General features: G+C 40.3%; 1 protein-coding gene across 1 annotated transcript; it reads left to right on the forward strand.

Moving 5' to 3' along the window:
- Positions 1-2,586: 2,586 nt before the first annotated feature.
- Positions 2,587-17,863, forward strand: LOC130234007 (mitogen-activated protein kinase kinase kinase 15-like). The gene is made up of 9 exons (XM_056464289.1): positions 2,587-2,768; positions 3,432-3,582; positions 14,903-15,520; positions 15,593-15,857; positions 16,616-16,710; positions 16,811-16,861; positions 16,953-17,331; positions 17,448-17,621; positions 17,736-17,863. Exons 1-9 carry the CDS (start codon positions 2,587-2,589, stop codon positions 17,861-17,863), a joined length of 2,043 nt encoding a protein of 680 aa, XP_056320264.1.
- The last annotated feature ends 299 nt before the right edge of the window (positions 17,864-18,162 follow it).

Raw genomic sequence — 18,162 nt, forward strand, 5'->3', positions numbered from 1 at the left:
ATCAAGACAAAAATCGCATAATCTGACATTAGTGACTTTCGTAATAAAAAATTGTATAAAACTAAAAATTGTGTAATCTGACCGGGCCTTAAAGGGCACTTAAACATAGTTTAGCCCTTTTTTAGATTTAATATTACGGTTCTTCTGAGTGTGCCAGTTTAGGTTCAGTTCAAAACACCATTCAGATTTTTTTTTTATTATAATGTGTTAAAAAGTGTCATTTTGAGGGCGTGTACACAGGTCGCTGATTTAGGGATGTGTTGCTTCACATAAAAATTAGTTTTGAATGGTTAGTTGAAAATTAAGAAAATTAGTTGAATAGTTTTGACTTCCCGCCCAACGTAACGGGGGGCGGAGACAATAGCTCCCCCGCTCTGTGTTTGACAACAGGCAGACAGAGAGAAGCAACATGAGTGAGAGGACCGGCATTCACGTCAAGTTGCGGTCGATCTGAAAACCGCTCCAATTGGTCCAGCGTTTTTATGTTGTTAAATTGAAAAAGAAGTACTGGGTGTGTTTATATCACCCCAATATGACGATCTATACACTATACCTACACAAGTCTGTCCAAACAACTTGAAAAGTAGATTTTTTACCATAGGTGCCCTTTAAGGCTAAAATGTGAATTTTCACTTACTAGTCAAACAGAACGAAGCATCCTGGAGATACTGTTCGACAGGAGTTCAGCTCCAGCTCTGCTGAGGTGCTGACCATCAGCACGAAAAGCCCAGGACACTCACAGATAAGATTCTAGTTATTGGCAAAAAGCAGCTTCTGTTCTTCACACCATGTTAATAGCCATTCATTCAGAGCAAAAAGTCTACTCAACCTTTCATGTCCTCGACGGTAAGTAAGAAGAAGTCCAGAAATGATGATCTGCATAACGGGAGAGGTGCGCCGAACCGTCTCTATCAGGCTCCTGAAGTCCCTCTTCAGGATCTCTGTCTGCCGCAGCCCGAACGTGAAGGACGACAGCTTCGATGCTCTCGCATCTATCCCGGGTCATGACTTGTGTTCGCCGCTGTTGCACCCAGGGGCTGCGGTAGCCCGGGTCCGGTGTGAATGATGCTTGAGTGCACTGCATCCTTGGTGTGCTGGGCCTGGACAGAGAAACACACAGGGTTAAGGTGGAAGGAGTGAGATTGTAACGCACACTTACCTCAGACGGCCGAGCAGCATCCTGGTAGACGTCAGGCAAGGCTCGTTGTTCCTGGAACTGTGCTTGTTTCATCTCGAGGACACGGATCTCTGCTTCCACTGCCTACAGTTGGAGCTCCAGTGCCTCCACCGATGCTCCTCCTGCACTTAAAGATAGACACACAAGTGACATTATACAGGGTGAAGAGCAAAGACAGTACGTGAAAGAAGCCGATAGCTTTAGTCTGATTATCCTGATTCATTCTCTTTAACACTAACATATCTGACTTTTCTAACTGTCTGAACCATTGTTTCAAATATTCTTCATCATCCCCTTCATGTACATGCGCAGTGCAATGCAAATCTTCAGATTTCATAAAACATCTTTTCTGGATTTTTTTGGAAAATACTGTCGGTTGGGTTTAGGAAAGGAGGAGGGTGGACAGAAAGATGTGTGGAACTGATCCCTCCATTATAAATAGGCGTGGCTGCACTGTTATAACATTTATTCTAGAGAGATCAACTTCAGCAGAGCACCTGTGATTATTATTATTCATAAGTGCTTTAGGTGCGAGTGTCCTGATGTTTAGAAGATCAAACTTTAAAAAATTTAGATTTTTACTTATTTGCTGTTTTTCTACTCTGATTCTTATTAGATTTTTTCTAGAATACAGAGTAAATTTATTAAGATCTAATAATACGAGGAACAGACACAGTCTCTTTGGGGTTAGCAGATATGCATTACTGTGATTTAAGTGGGATGAAAAAGAGTCTATAGTCCCTTTCACACATATAGACGTTTCCGGAAAATTACCGGCAATTTTGCGGAAAGGAATCATGTGTGAACAGGCCCTTTTTAAAAATACTGTTAAATTTGTTCAGCATTTTTCCTGAAAGAGAAGTTGTAATGTTACCGGTAATTTGCCAGAATGCTGCTCTGTGTGAACGCAGAAGGAAAATTGCTGGAAAGAGCGTGTTCACAATTAAAACATGCTGATGTGAGACGTCTACTCCAGCCAATCAGAACATTCAGACGCATTCACATCCACGCTGTTTATGAAAATAAAAGCCTTTGAATATTTTTCCAGACACATTTAGCTGCTAGATGTTAGTCAGATAACGTTTCTATGTTCCTTCTTATGATAAACTGCTGTTTGTTTACCTTCAAGCTCGGCTTCAATTGCTTGATGAGCGCCAGCACACACACATATTATGTACATCTCGACATGCGAAAGTGTTCCTCCATATGTTTTCATGGAAGTTGTTCACAATACTTATCCTTCCACACAATTTGTGATGTAGTCAAGTGTGTAAATATTTAGCTGCTCAGTTCAGTTCAGAACACAATTCAGATTTTTTTATAATGTGTTAAAAAGTGTCATGTTGGAGGTGTGTCCACAGTTCGCTGACAGTTCATGTCCTCGACGGTAAGTAAGAAGAAGTCCAGAAATGATGATCTGCATAACGGGAGAGGTGCGTCGAACTATCTCTATCAGGCTCCTGAAGTTCCTCTTCAGGATCTCTGTCTGCTGCAGCACGAACGTGAAGGACGACAGCTTCAATGCTCTTGCCAGTGCTCAGGATATCGAATACCTTAGCAGAAACATCCTTAACACAAGCACCGGAAAGCAGTGAGTGCATACAATAGCTACGTTTCCATCCACCTATTTTTATGCGCATTATTCACATGAACAGTTGATGGAAACGCCAAGATGTGCATAAAGTTTGAAAATGCACATAAAAAACAAATGCGCATAACTGAGTAGGATAAACTTTTCCTTTGATCAGAAAAGATGCGCATAAACTGTGGATTAAAAAAGGTCATGTGGTTTTGTTATAAGAGATCATGTGATGATAAAAATGTGTGTGAATGGACAAACCATCAGGCTGAGCACATTGTAAAACATCTGAAATGTTGTTTTTGTTATTTTAAAATGCTGTAATCATTTTAGTATTAGTGTTATATTATTAATGACCTCCAGAATAAAGAGCGTCTGTGCTCCGCGTCTCATGCGTTCAAATGCCACCATGTGTTCACTGCGTGTCAGGATTGCCATCTGAGGCGCAAGTCATTTATTAAATGAAGAAAAGATTCACGCAGCTTCTCCTACTGAAGCAAATTCTGTTTTTACTGTTGATATTTGGCGCCAGATAATCAGAAAGTGCCGATTTTGTTCTCTTTGACTCGTTGGATGGAAACGCTGCTTTATTCACACATCTTTTATGTAATAATTCAGTTTTGTGCATAAAGTTAATTCACATTTGTGGATAGAAACAGCTATTGTTAACTTTAGTGGAAGCCACACGGACGTGATGAACGACAGAATTGCCGATGATTGCGACGTCGCTTCCCATCATGTAGAGGGGGCTAAGCAGTTCTCTGTGGGGATCTCAAACACCAGAGGTGGTGGCAGGGGAGAGTACCTGCCCCGGGTTTTGGCTCGGGTTCGCCGCTGGTGCACCCAATGGCCACGGTATCGACGCCTAAGTGTACCTTGTGCCTGGTGTGCTGGGCCTGGACCGAGAAACACACGGGGTTGAGGTGAAAGGAGTGTTGAGACTGCACACTTACCTCAGACGAGAGAGCAGCAGTCCAGTAGACATCAAGCAAGGCTCGTTGTTCCTGGAGCTGTGCTCGTTTCATCTCCAGGTCACGGATCTGTGCTTCCACTGCCTACAGCTGCAGCTCCAGCGCCTCCACGGATGCTTCTCCTGCACTCAAAGATAGACAAACAAGTGGCATTATACTGGGTGAAGAGCAAAGACAGTACGTGAAAGAAGCCGATAGCTTTAGTCTGATTATCCTGATTCATTCTCTTTAACACTAACATATCTGACTTTTCTAACTGTCTGAACCATTGTTTCAAATATTCTTCATCATCCCCTTCATGTACATGCGCAGTGCAATGCAAATCTTTAGACTTTATAAACATTTGTTTGTGAGGTTAGTAAGCATAGAGGCTGTTTCCATGAGTTTTAGATTCACTGTATTCTCAGCTTTGCTCACAAGTTACACTTCATATGCATATAGCACTAGTGGACAGTTTTTAATCAATCCACCGTCATACTTGCCAGTGGCCCACAGGTGTGAAAGTATTCCTTTCAACATAGGCTCATTCTGAAAACATATCCCTATATACACTTTAGGAGATCACGAATTATCTAGCCAGAAGTATGTATGGCTGCATTTCCTCTTTAAAACAAACACTACGGGCGGTATGACAATGTTCCTTTTCACACTTACGAGTTGACCGCTTACCTCCATGTGGACGGCTTTTCCACTGTTACCAATTTGTCCAATGGCTCACCACGTGCGCCAGAGTCCACCGAAGAATTCAATTCAATTCAATTCACCTTCATTTGTATAGCGCTTTTACAATGTAGATTGTGTCAAAGCAGCTTCACATAAAAAGTCATAGTAAATTGGAACAGTGTAGTTCAGTTTGTAGTGTTTAAGTTCAGTTCAGTTTAGCTCAGTTCAGTCTGGTTTCTCACTACTGAGAGTCCAAACACTGAAGAGCAAATCCAACAATGCACAGCTCTACAGATCCCAAACCATGCAAGCCAGTGACGACAGTGGAGAGGGAAAAAAAACTTCACTAATTGGCGAAGTGAAGAAAAAAAACCTTGAGAGAAACCAGGCTCAGTTGGGCACGACCATTTTAATTTCTCCGCTGGCCAAACGTCTTGTGCAGAGCTGCAGTCTCAGCGGCGAAGGCATAAAGCTGGCCTCAGCGAAGACTCGTCTGTCCCGGGAGCGTCACAGGAATCAGTCTCATGTTCTCCACTCCTCCTGATCCAGGAAATGGAAACCTTGGGATCATCTCGTCGTTGGTCTTGGATCGAATCAGTGACTCTGCATAGTCTGAGGGCCTCGGGAAGAGTATCCCCAGGTGAAAATGGAGAATAAAGAGAATAGTTAGAGTAGCTGCTGTTCATAGTGTATATAAACAAGATGCAGAAACCTGTGTGGAAGCCCGCTAAGTGGTGCACTGAGTGTATGCTTTACTAAACAGATAGGTCTTTAATCTAGTTTTGAATTGGGAGAGTGTGTCTGAGCCTCGGACGTTATCAGGAAGGCTATTCCAGAGTTTGAGAGCCATAAATGAGAAGGCTCTACCTCTTTTATTCAACTTTGCTATTCTAGGTACTACCAGAAGCCCTGAGTTTTGAGATCTTAAAGAGCGAGTTGGATTGTAGCGAGACAGAAAATTGGTTAGATAAACAGGAGCTAGATTATTTAAAGCTTTATATGTAAGAAGCAATATTTTTAATTCAATATGAAACTTAACAGGCAGCCAGTGTAAGGAGGATAAAATTGGGGTGATGTGATCAAATTTTCTAGACCTGGTAAGAACTCTGGCAGCTGCATTTTGTACTAATTGAAGTTTGTTAAAAGAGGATGCTGGGCAGCCAGCAAACTTGCATTACAGTAGTCCAGCCTAGAAGTCATAAAAGCATGGACTAGCTTTTCTGCATCTGAGATGGATAGCATACTTCGTAACTTAGCAATATTTCTAAGATGAAAGGCAGTTTTTGTGACATGGGATATATGATTTTCAAAAGTTAAATTGCTGTCTAATATGACACCCAGATCTTTTTATTGTAGAGCTAACGCTAACTTTGTATCCCTCCAATTGTAGGTCGAGTTGTGAGATCTGCTGTGTACAGGATTTAGGCCCAATAAGTAATAATTCTGTTTTGTCTGAGTTTAAGAGAAGATAATTGTTGGTCATCCTTAAACCCTATCTTTAATACACTCAGTTAACTTAGATAGTTCAGACATCTCATCAGGTTTAGTTGAAATATATAATTGAGGATCATCTGCATAGCAGTGAAAGCTGATCCCATGTCTTCTAATAATGTCTCCCAGGGGTAGCATGTATATTGTAAACAGCAAAGGGCCTAAAACTGATACTTGAGGCACCCCATACTTTACTGGGCTGTCTTGTGAAGGCTGTCCATTAATATTCACAAACTGGTAACGGTTCGCTAAGTATGACTTCAACCATTGTAGAGCCTGTCCCTGGAGACCTGTAGACTTTAAGCGATTTATGAGGATACCGTGGTTAATGGTGTCAAATGCCACACTAAGATCGAGTAGAACTAATAGCGATATGCACCCTTGGTCAGCAGCTAAGAGTAGATCATTGGTTATTTTCACTAATGCTGTTTCTGTACTGTGATGAGCTCTGAAACCTGACTGAAACACTTCAAAAACATTGTTGGTCTGCAGAAAGGAGCATAATTGAGCAGAAACAACTTTTTCTAGTATTTTAGATATAAACGGAAGATTTGAAATAGGCCTATAATTAGCTAAGTTGCTGGGGTCCAGTTGTGGTTTCTTAATAATAGGCTTAATAACAACTACCTTGTAAGGATTTGGAACATGGCCTAAAGATAAAGAAGAGTTGATAACGTTAAGAAGAGGTTCTCCTATAACAGGTAGCAATTCTTTCAGTAATTTTGTTGGAATTGGGTCCAACATACACGTAGCTGGTTTAGAACTAATTATAATTTTATCTAGCTCTTCCTGTTTTATGATTTTGAAGCACTGTAGGTTATTTTGATTCAGTGGGATGTTTACTGGATCAGGAGTATAAGGCGGTGCAGAAAGTTTAATATCTCCTATTTTCTGTCTAAAGCCTTCTATTTTATCACTGAAAAAATCCATGAAGTCATCACTACTAATTTGCGGTGAAACATTTTGTTCCAAAGATGGCCCATTATTTGTTAATTTAGCAATGGTGTTAAATAAGAATCTAGGATTGTTATGATTATTTTCTATCAGTTTGCGGAGGTGCTCAGCCCTGGCAGATTTTAGAGCCCTCCTTTAGCTGGACATACTGTCTTTGTACGCAATTCTAAAAACTTCTAAATTCGTTTTTTTCCATTTACGTTCCAGGCATGTTTCCATTTACGTTCCGGGTATGACCATTATACCATGGTGTAGTTTTATTCTCTCTAGCCTTTTTTAGTTTGATGGGTTCCACAGTATTTAGAGTGCTAGTAAAGATGGCATCCATACTGCAGGTTACTACATCAAGGTCATTTGCGTTTGCGGGTGCATTTCGAAATAGAGAAACATCAGGTAAGTTATTTATGAATTCATCTTTGGTTGATGGAACAATAGTTCTACTAGGGTGATATATCGGGGCGGATCTGCTAATTTCAGGTAAACACAGCTTATATAGTAAGAGGTAGTGGTCTGTAATATCATCACTTTGTTGTATAATGTCTACATCAGTGACCTCAATTCCATAAGACAGAATTAGATCTAGTGTATGCTTTAGGCGATGGGTTGGACCAATAACGTTTTGCTTTATCCCTAGTGAATGAAGTAAATCCATAAACGCGAACCCTAATGTGTCTTTAGCGTCATCTATGTGGATGTTAAAGTCTCCTACAATTAGTATTTTATCAGTTTTAACTAGTAAGTCAGAGATAAAATCAGAAAACTCTTTTAAAAAATTGACATAGGGTCCTGGGGGTCTATATATGGTGATTAGAGCGAGAGATATCATAGGTTTTTGCATAGTGTCCGGAAGCATAACATTGAGCGCTAATACTTCAAAGGAGCTAAACATAAGTCCGTTTCTCTGATTAACATTAAAAATATCACTAAAGATTGATGCAACTCCACCACCACGACCAGTTTGATGAGCCTCATGTTTATATAAGAATCCTGGAGGAGTTTCTTCATTTAAACTAATATAGTCATTTTGTTTAAGCCAGGTTTCAGTGAGACAGAGTGCATTAAGATTATTTCAGTGCATTAAGATTATTTCATTTATGATAAGTGCTTCAGGTGCTAGTGACCTGATGTTTAGGAGACCAAGCTTTATGAAATTTGTATTTTCACTATTTAGTGGTTTTTCTGGTTTAATTCTTAATAGATTATTTCTGGAGCACACAATACGTTTAATTCTTGATGTAATAATACGAGGAACAGACACAGTCTCTATGGGGTTAGCCAGATATGCATTACTGTTATTTAAGTGGGACGAACAAGAGTCTATTTGGCTAAAATGTGAATTTTGTGAATTTTTACTTACTAGTCAGATAAAGCGAAGTATTCTGGAGATGTTGTCCGACAGGTGTTCAGCTCCAGCTCGACTGGGGTGCAGCCCGTCAGCGCAGAAAAGCCTAGGACACTCCCAGAAAAGATTTCAGTTATTGGCAAAGAGCACTTTCTGTTCTTTACACCATGTTAATAGCCATTCATTCAGAGCAAAAAGTACTTAACCTTTCATTTCCTCGGCGATAGGTAGGAAGCGGTCCAGAAACGATGATCTGCGTGGCGAGCGAGGTGCGTCGAACCGTCTCGATCAGTCTCCTGAAGTCCTTCTTCTGCATCTCCGTCTGCCGGAGCCCGGTTTCGTTCGTCCCCACGTGGATAGTAGGTCAGTAGGATCAGGATAGTATGTATCTGTGCAGAAATATTCTTAACTCGGGCACCAGGGAAGCAGAAAGTGTGTACTTTGTTACCTTTGGAGGAAGCGGAGCGGACGTGGCGCACGATGGAGTCACCGATGATAGCCACATCGCGACCCGTATCACGGAGAGGGGCGAAGCGGTTCTCCGTGAGGATCTCGAACACCGGAGGAGGAGACGTTCTGCCCTGGGACCTGTGGTAGCCGGGTGTCGGCGTGAACAACGCCTGGGAGAGCTGCGTCCTCGGTTCGCTGGGTCTGGACAGAGAAACACGCAGCGTTGAGGAAGAAGGAGTGCTGTGATTGTATTGTACTTACCTCAGATGAGCGAGTACGGGGTACATCGAGCAAAGCCCGTTGTTCCCGGAGCCACGCTCGCTTCGTCTCGAGGGAGCAAATGTGGGACTCCACTGCTTCCAGCTCCAGCTCCAGTGCCTCCATCGATGCTTCTCCTGCACTCAAGAACAGACACACAAGCGACATTGTACAGGGTGAAGAGCAAAGCCAGTAAGTGAGAAAATAAGTGAATGAAAGAGGTCGGTAGCTTTAGCTAGTGGTGCTAGCAGGCTAAAGCTACAAACAACAGGCGGATTCTCGAGAGACAGAACGTTTGAAAGTAGATTTGTTTGTATAAATGTGTTAAGGGATTGTTTACCCTAGGTAGGAGAGACAAATATTTAGCGAATCAGGAGGTATTTTATGATAAAAATGTAAATTGCAAATCTAAACTCCAAACACACGCAGCGAGGCTACCGTACAGCAACAGGAAGAACGGTTCCAGAAAGCAGGTTAGACAAAAACCAAAGCCAAAAAATTAAATAAACAAGTAAATAACAGGGTGAGGATGTGGTAAAATCTGAAAACACTGTAAAAATCAGGCTGCTGTGAGGACTTTTCTTTTTCTGGATTGCTTTGGAAAACACTGTCAGTTGGGTTTAGGGAAGTGGGTATGTGTTGGTCAGTCGGTGCTTTTTAAAACAATATCGGTTGGGTTTAGGAAAGAAGGGCGGTGGACAGAAAGATGTGTGGAACTGATCCTTCCATTATGAATAGGTTTGGCTGCACTGTTATAACATTTATTCTGGAGACATCAACTTCAGCAGAGCACCTGTGATTATTATTATTTCATTTACAATAAGTTTGTGCACAAAACTTCTTGCGTGTCCTCAAACATACCCTGCTTAAGTGCAATTCAGTGCGTTTATGTAGTGAGTATGTCTCCAACATTTATTAGATTTGCTAGGAATATTTATGAATGTCTCCAGTAGACCTACAGAGTGGCAGTAATGCGTCCTGAAGTAAAGTGAAATGGCTATAAACTGCAGCAAGATAAAGTCATTGTATGCAGAGCCATAGACCTTTATCTATAAAAAATATATATTTATGGAAACTGTGTTCGTCATAACTGAAAGCTACGTCGTGTTTGCTGGCCTCACGCATCACGCATCTGTCAGTCAGTAAGTCAGCACGTCGCCTTAAAGGGTTAAACAAATAACGCACAGCACTACTACGATTACAGAAAAGTTTGCGCTGTTATAATTCACTCACCTTTTAATACGTTTTAGTGCGATTATAACCCGCTATTAAAAAAACAACAAGACTGAAGGTTTTGAATGAGAAGCTGTAATGTAGCCGTGGCGGGATGAATTTTGGTGTGGCGCCCTGCCATGGAAGAATGAATGTAGCCATTTAGATGTTAGTCAAATAACGTTTCTATGTTCCTTCTTATGATAAACTGCTGTTTGTTTACCTTCAAGCTCGGCTTCAATTGCTTGACGCGTGTGCATGTGAAGGAGCCGGTGAGCACCAGCACACACACATATTATGTACATCTCGACATGCGAAAGTGTTCCTCCATATGTTTTCATGGAATTTGTACACAATACTTATCCTTCCACACAATTTGTAATGTAGTCAAGTGTGTAAATATTTAGCTGCTGTTCGCGCTTCTGCCTTTGGATGTCTCTGGGACAAAGCAGCTGCATGAATGCTAAAGCTTTAAATAAAAGTGAAGCTATCAACAAAAGCCTGACCACTTCTGTGTTTACGAATACAAGCGCTGCCGTTTAGAGCTCATTTCTGGTTAATAATGTCAGAATTTACTGGTATTTTGAAATGGATGTGTGAATAGTCTTTTCTGGAAAAATCCCTGAACGTCCTTGCTTTTGTGAACAGCGCTTTTTTGAATTTACCGGCAAAGTAGTTCCGATAATTTTCTGGATATTTACCGGTATCACTGTGTATAAAGGGGCTTATAAAGCTAAAATGTGAATTTTCACTTACTAGTCAAACAGAACCAAGCGTCCTGGAGATGTTGTCTGACAGGAGTTCAGCTCCAGCTCTACTGGGGTGCAGACCATCAGCACGGAAAAGCCTAGGAAGCTCCCAGAAAACATTCCAGTTATTGGCAAAGAGCAGCTTTTTTTCTTTACACCATGTTCATTCAGAGCAAAAAGTCTAGTAACCTTTCATTTTCTCAGCTGTAAGTAGGAAGAAGTCCAGAAATGATAATCTGCATGGCGGGAGAGGTGCATTGAATTGCAATATTGCATCCTGTCTCACAGAGGGGGGCAAAGCAATTCTCTGTGGGGATCTCAAACACTGGAAGCAGTGGCGGGGGAGACCACCTGCCCCGGGTCCTGACTCGGGTTCGCTGGGCCTGGACAGAGGGGTTGAGGTGGAAAGAGTGTTGAGATTGTATCGCACACTTACCTCAGACGGCCAAGCAGCAGCCCAGTAGACATCAAGGCTCGTTGTTCCCGCAGCTGAGTTCTTTTCATCTTGAGGTCACGGATCTGTGCTTCCACTGCCTACAGCTACATCTCTAACGCCTCCACCGATGCTTCTCCTGCACTCAAAGATAGACAAACAAGCGACATTGTACAGGATGAAGAGCAAAAACAGTAAGTGAAACAGTTTTCAGAGATGCTCTTCTGCATACCTCAGTTGTAACGAGTGGTTATTTGAGTTACTGTTGCCTTTCTATCAGCTCGAACCGGTCTGGCCATTCTCCTCTGACCTCTGGCATCAACAAGGCATTTGCGCCCACAGAACTGCCGCTCACTGGATATTTCCTCTTTTTCAGACCATTCTCTGTAAACCCTAGAGATGGTTGTGCGTGAAAATCCAAGTAGATCAGCAGTTTCTGAAATACTCAGACCAGCTCGTCTGGCACCAACAACCATGCCACGTTCAAAGTCACTTGAATCCCCTTTCTTCCCCATTCTGATGCTCGGTTTGAACTGCAGCAGATCATCTTGTGATTGACCATGTCTGCATGCCTAAATGCATTAAGTTGCTGCCATGTGATTGGCTGATAACAAATCTGCGTTAACGTGCAGTTGGACAGGTGTACCTAAAAAAGTGGCCGTTATGTGTATTATTATATAGATACAGTGTAAAAAATGTATTTAATCACAACATTTTATGGGCAGCTTTAACCAAAACAACTCTCACAACAGAACACTAACTAGTGGTACAATTCCTCCTTAGCAACCTGGAATCAGTAGTTTTGTGTAAGGCTGTATAGACCATACATTTAAAATAATAATGATAATAATATCTAGTCTACTTAATATTGACATGTAATTCATATGGGGACGTTTTTTATTAGTCCTACAGTTACAGTATGTAATATTCTATGTAGCATTTACCTATTTTATTTCACAGTTCTATTTTTTTCTCTCAAATGTAAGTATAGATCTTCCTAGTGCAGACTTTCTAAGATGCATTTATAACAGTGGTGAGTTTGTATTTTCTAAGAAAAAAAAAAAAAGAAGTGTGAGATATAAACGTATGTTATTATTATAATGATGGAGATTATGACCTGAGCTAAAATATGCTAAAGGTAAGATAAAAATGTGAACACATGATAAAAAGTCTGAGGCCTACTGACAGCATTGGTGCCAGGTTAAGGTGCCAAGATGGGAGAACTGTTGGAATTGGATCCATACTGTAAACTGGCGAAACTAAAGTAAGGGATTTCATTTTAGTAACTATTTTAAAGGGGTAATAAATTGCATTTTTATTTTGTATTTTACTGTACAAGACTTTATCAGGACTCAACAACAAGGACTGCCCGATGGCAAGGGTCAGTGTGTGAGACGCTCGGGACAGAAGACAGGATCGTTACTAGCCTGATCGGGCCATTGCTGTCTTGTGATTAAAGTTAAATTTGCCTGCGACTATTTGTCAGTTGCATGCAAATACAGTCTTAGAATCAAGAAACAGTTTGTGTTTTTAGCCTTCAAATGCTACCTTCTCTGTGATGTCGTAAACACCATATTGCTCTCTGGTTCCTCTTATCTGATTGGATGTTGTGAGCATGTTGTTTTTTCCATAACAACCAGTACAGCGAAAAGACAGCAACCTGGCGGCAACATTAAATTATGATGCTAAAAGAAAACGTCTGTTTCTAACGTCTTGGAAGCAGACATTTACAAGGGTACACCACGACTAAAAAAATGAAGTGATGTTTTGTACATTTTGCCGTCAGTTTGACAGGTCAGCCACCTTTTGTTTTGCAATAAAATACCTGCACATTTTCCATACTGCTACTTTTGTTTGTTTGTTTGCATTGAATTTTGCTCATTATACATTTATTAACATTTTATTAATATTTAAATTCTTGATTTACAAATATTTTGACACATTATTTAAAATATGTGGCCAAGAAATAGCTATTAACTTTTCTTATTTTTTTATTCGTTTTGGTGGGGCTAGTGAAAATCTGAACCACTGGTTCAGAAAATCCTTAGCGTTGAATCCTGCTTTATGTAATGGAGGCCAGCTGGTGAGTGCTTTGCAGTAAACTTCACTGCTCTGACCTCAAGAGGTGAGATTCTTGAATCTGATTGGTTAAAAGCCCTGCTATATTCCACTATACACCGATCAAACTCTTCACACCCCTGTGAGAGTGAAGTGCCAAGCACATACTGAACTCACTGTAGTTTGACAAATGCTGCAGCATGCTGTTGGACTACATCATGTATTACTAAAACTTTTTTTTTTTTTTACATTTGTGTTTTTAATGTATGTTACAATGTATCCAGGAGTCTGATGGATGCCTGTGAAGTGGTTAACTGTGAAATATAATTCATTTAAGCTACAATATAACGCCAATATTTATTTATTACATAATAATAACAACATTGTAATAAAAATGAGAACATAAAATATATTCGTGTTATTTTGCACCAGAGCAAATAGGTTTGACTGCAATTTTAAGCTTTACAGCATAACAATAAATGCAATATGAAAACGTTGTTCTTTTATCTGATTTATTTAACATCTTTATATTGTTGTTTGTTTAACTGTATTGTTCAGTAAACGTCATTTGATATACACTGCAGTAGTAAATAATACAAGTATTCTATATAGAAAAATGTGGCATGTTTGTAGAGCTTAACAGTTGACATTACATTGTCCCACCATCAGATGGCGACAGAGACCATATAATAATCTGTTCTAAAGGCTTTGAGCAAACGAGGCCAGGGTGTTCCTAAAGAATATGGGCATTTCAATCTCATTCAAAACCAATACAGAAAGTAAGGTAAGCTGGTTAGACTGTTTTTCAGTAGTGACTTTAACACATATGTATGCCTCATTGAGCCAAATTCATATACTGAATTCAATTTCACCTCATTCATTATTCAAACATATTTAAGTTTTCAGTGTTTCAGAGAAATTGGTAATTTTTGTCTTAATAATCTTTGATGGACTATTTCAATAAACATGCTATTCTCCTTTTTTACCCTATTTTTGGTTATTAAATGGATGACAAGAGATTGTGCTTACTGTTTAACCTCCATGTGCAAGCATTTGCGTCTATTTAAATGCACTCTATGACTCTAAGTTGGCTTTACTTTAGGCTAAATGTAGATAAAAACCATCTATTTTATAAGTAAAATGTGTATTTTGAATTGTTTCAGTGTTTATCTTTTGGACTGCCGAATGAATAATTATGCATTGACAATGGTATGAACCATTATGGGATTGGGGGAGGGGGCAAATTTATATTAACTTATTATCATTACTAATTTTATTCGAGATGCAGACCAGAGCAAACTATTTACCACTATTTAATAATATAATCATCCATAATATATCAAATGTAGCGCTTTAAAATACAGCCAATATCTTCATTTTCTGTAAATTGCTGTTTTCTTTAGAGCGCTTCTCTCTCCTGCCCTGTATGCAAATGAGCCATTACGTCAAACGTTCTAAAGTTCCATCGTAGTTCTATAGAACGAAGTGGAATGACATTCACTTGCAACTCCTGGCTTGAATAGTACAATATCACTAGATCTGCGTTTTATATCTGATTTATTCAGTTGATCGTGGTATTAAATATTCAGTTCACCGTTGATAACGATTCTCTTGATTTTGGAAAGAAATCTAAAACAATGGGAGTTGGAAAGAAAGTTAAAAAGTTCTGTAACTGGGCCTTTTCTCGGAAATCCGGGAAAACCCAGCAGAACCAGCGTACAACCGAGGGCGACCTCGAGCACCAGAGATGTTCTGATGGCGAAGCTGGACCAAGTAACGCCGCGTTCATCTCTCACATTTATACTGGAGCTGGTGTTTCACCAAGCCCAGCACCACAGAAAGCGGAGAAGAAACTAAAGAGGTTCCGGAAATGGTTTTCTCGGAAATTCAAGAAAACTAAAACCAGAGCCCAACAGACCCAGCCGAGCAGCCCACAGACTCAGAGACCCCCTGATGGTGGAGCTGCAAGTGTGTCGCCGAGGCCGGTTCAGGACGAGCGGGTCAACAACAGGTGCGTGTCTATCCAGACCCCTGTGAAGACCCCGTCAACAGAAACCGAACAGCACGACGACACTGAATGCTGGCACTATTGTTTATCTTCACTGACCACCGAGGAAAACAGCGAATCTGACCGCGCTTCACTGCAAAGCTGGCACTTTTGTGCGTCTTCGCTTGGCACCGCGGTGATCAGCGAATCTGACCGCGCATCAGTGTTTAGCTGGCACTCTTGTGCGTCTTCGCTTGGCACCGCAAAGATCAGCGAATCTGACCGCGCATCAGTGTTTAGTTGGCACTCTTGTGCGTCTTCGCTCGGCACCGCGGAGATCAGCGAATCTGACCGCGCTTCAGTGCACAGTAGGCACCCTTGTGCTTCTTCGCTGACCCCTGACCACAACGATGAGGAAAACGCTTCCAGCGAGGACTCCAGCGTGTCCGAGGAAAACACCTCCTCCTCATCAGATGACATTTTTTGGAAGACAGAGGAGAACACCCCATTTAATGTGGAGGGGGCAGATACCGGTCAGTTTATTAAGTGTCCCCCTTAAGTATATGGCTAAGATTAGGGCTGCACAAAACATAGAAAAGTGTCATTATCACAATAATCGTGTATATGCAATATCCATATTGCAGAAAGTTGAGCCAAAGGCCCCAGAGAGCCAAAAATGAACACTTAATGGTAGGAGTATAGACAAGAGAGGAAAGTGACAACAGCAAAAATGAACAGTGAAACAGATTTTCTGCTGATATATATATATATATATATATATATATATATATATATATATATATATATATATATATATATATATATATATATATATATATAATCAGCTTAATATATTTATTGTTTATTTTACTATAGGCGATACATAAATACATTAAAAATAGCATTTCTCTAGGAAATATTGTTATGAATGCTTTACCTCATCTATTTTATCAGAATTGTGCAGCCCTAGCTAAAGATGTAATAAAATTAAAGATAAGACAAGTGTTATAATTACTTAAACACAAGAAAGTGTTAAGGAGTGAAAGTACTGTTGTTCCTTTCTTCAGGAATGTACTCAAGGTAAAGTAGGGCTTGCCAGTTTAAACTGTAGTTAGTTGAGTAAAAAACCTCCAAAATAATACTTATGCACAGTAATCAAATATTGGCAAGGCCTAATAGCTTAATAATGGTTTGTTACAATAGTGCTTTTCTAAAGCAATCTTCAGTTAGATTTGTAATGGTTTATGCTATAAATGTACTTCATTGTTTGTTTCATTGCTTATTTTTACAGGTAACATCTACAAGGAATATAAAGTCGATAAGCTTATAGGTCGTGGAACATTTGGAACTGTCTCTGCTGGAATTCGTCTGTCGGATTCACGAACGGTTTGTTTCAAACATTAAAAAGTGCTTTCTTGCTATTTAAATTTGATGAATGTTACATGACTGGATCATGTGAATTAACCATCTTTTTTTTGATGAACAGGTGGCAATCAAATATGTGAACAAGACTCATGCAAGAAGAACCATGAAGATTGTAAGTACACCGTGATAAAATTGTTAAAATACTGACTTCAACTTCAGTCCAATCACATCTCACTATCATATGTCTATTATCTCTCCTGTAGCTACCATATCAGAAGACTGTTCCACAAGAAGTCGGTTTGATGTATTTGATAAGCAGAGGTCCTTACGTTCCTCAAATAATACAGCTGCTGGATTGGTATGAGTCACGAAACCAATACGTACTGGTGGTAGAGCGTCCCGAACCATGTATGGACCTGGACAGGTTTGTAATGCAGAATGGTTGGAAAATCAGCGAATCCAAAGCACGAGTGATCATACACCAGGTGGTCACTGCTGCAAACGCATGCTGTGAAAGGGGCGTCTACCACAGCGACATCAAGCTGGAAAACCTGCTCATCAACCCCCACACCTTGCAGATCAAACTAATAGACTTTGGTGCTGGAAGTGTCGTGACCAAAATTGGCTACACAACATTCCGTGGTATGTATTATAATATAGACAAGTTATATTGAGTCTTCTAGGCAAAGCCAAAGAGATCAGCAGATCATTTCTTGTCAACATGATAAATAGCTAACTGCCCTTGATCTCTCTTCCAGGTACAAGAGCTTATGCTCCTCCGGAATTTGACAAATGTGGCAGGTTGCACGCCAAGACTGCAACAGTGTATTCTATAGGTGTGCTGTTGTTCAAGATGCTGTGTGGACATTTCCCTAAAAAAGAGCTCAGTAAGATTGCCACCAGAACCTGGCAGCCCGACGACCTATCCAAAGGTGAGACAGCATGTGGATGATGAAATAAAAACTTCAAACAATGTGATCATTTACACCAACCGTAAAGTTTGTGGCAATCTAATAACCTGACATCTGTTCCTACTTTTTTCACAGAATGCATAGATCTGATCTGTTCGTGTCTGCAAAGTGATCCAGCCAAGCGGATTCGTCTTGAAAAGATCCTCCTCCATGACTTTTTCCAGGTCTTGATCCTGAAGCCAAGCAACAGAAGAAACGATTAAGAAGATCAGAACAGTATAGAGGGAAATTCAGGTCAGTTTAATAAGATAAGCCCTAACATGACTTAAACATGTGCAAAATATTCTACTTTATCTCCACTAAATGTTTGTCCCAAATCTTCACTTGACGATAGCCATGTTTAATTTGTGAATGGGCTGAATATTATCAGTTAACCTATTAAATCAGTTCACAAATTGCACTGAGCTATTAATTTGTGCACTGGACAGATGTTTTGCATCTGTTCTTAAATCAACAGCTCACTGATTTAAATCATCCAGTCAAATTGAGACTTCAGTAAAAC

Source organism: Danio aesculapii, chromosome 8 (assembly GCF_903798145.1).
Source record: "Danio aesculapii chromosome 8, fDanAes4.1, whole genome shotgun sequence".
NCBI classification, from domain to species: Eukaryota; Metazoa; Chordata; class Actinopteri; order Cypriniformes; family Danionidae; genus Danio; species Danio aesculapii.

What these genes read in the sequence shown, in the direction of transcription:
- LOC130234007 (XM_056464289.1), top strand. Translation starts at nt 2,587, where the DNA reads ATGATGATCTGCATAACGGGAGAGGTGCGTCGAACTATCTCTATCAGG. An exon ending in AACACAAGCACCGGAAAGCA is followed by an intron (nt 2,769 to 3,431) that starts GTGAGTGCATAC and finishes TGTTAACTTTAG; the next exon opens with TGGAAGCCACACGGACGTGA. An exon ending in GTCTGTCGGATTCACGAACG is followed by an intron (nt 16,711 to 16,810) that starts GTTTGTTTCAAA and finishes TTTGATGAACAG; the next exon opens with GTGGCAATCAAATATGTGAA.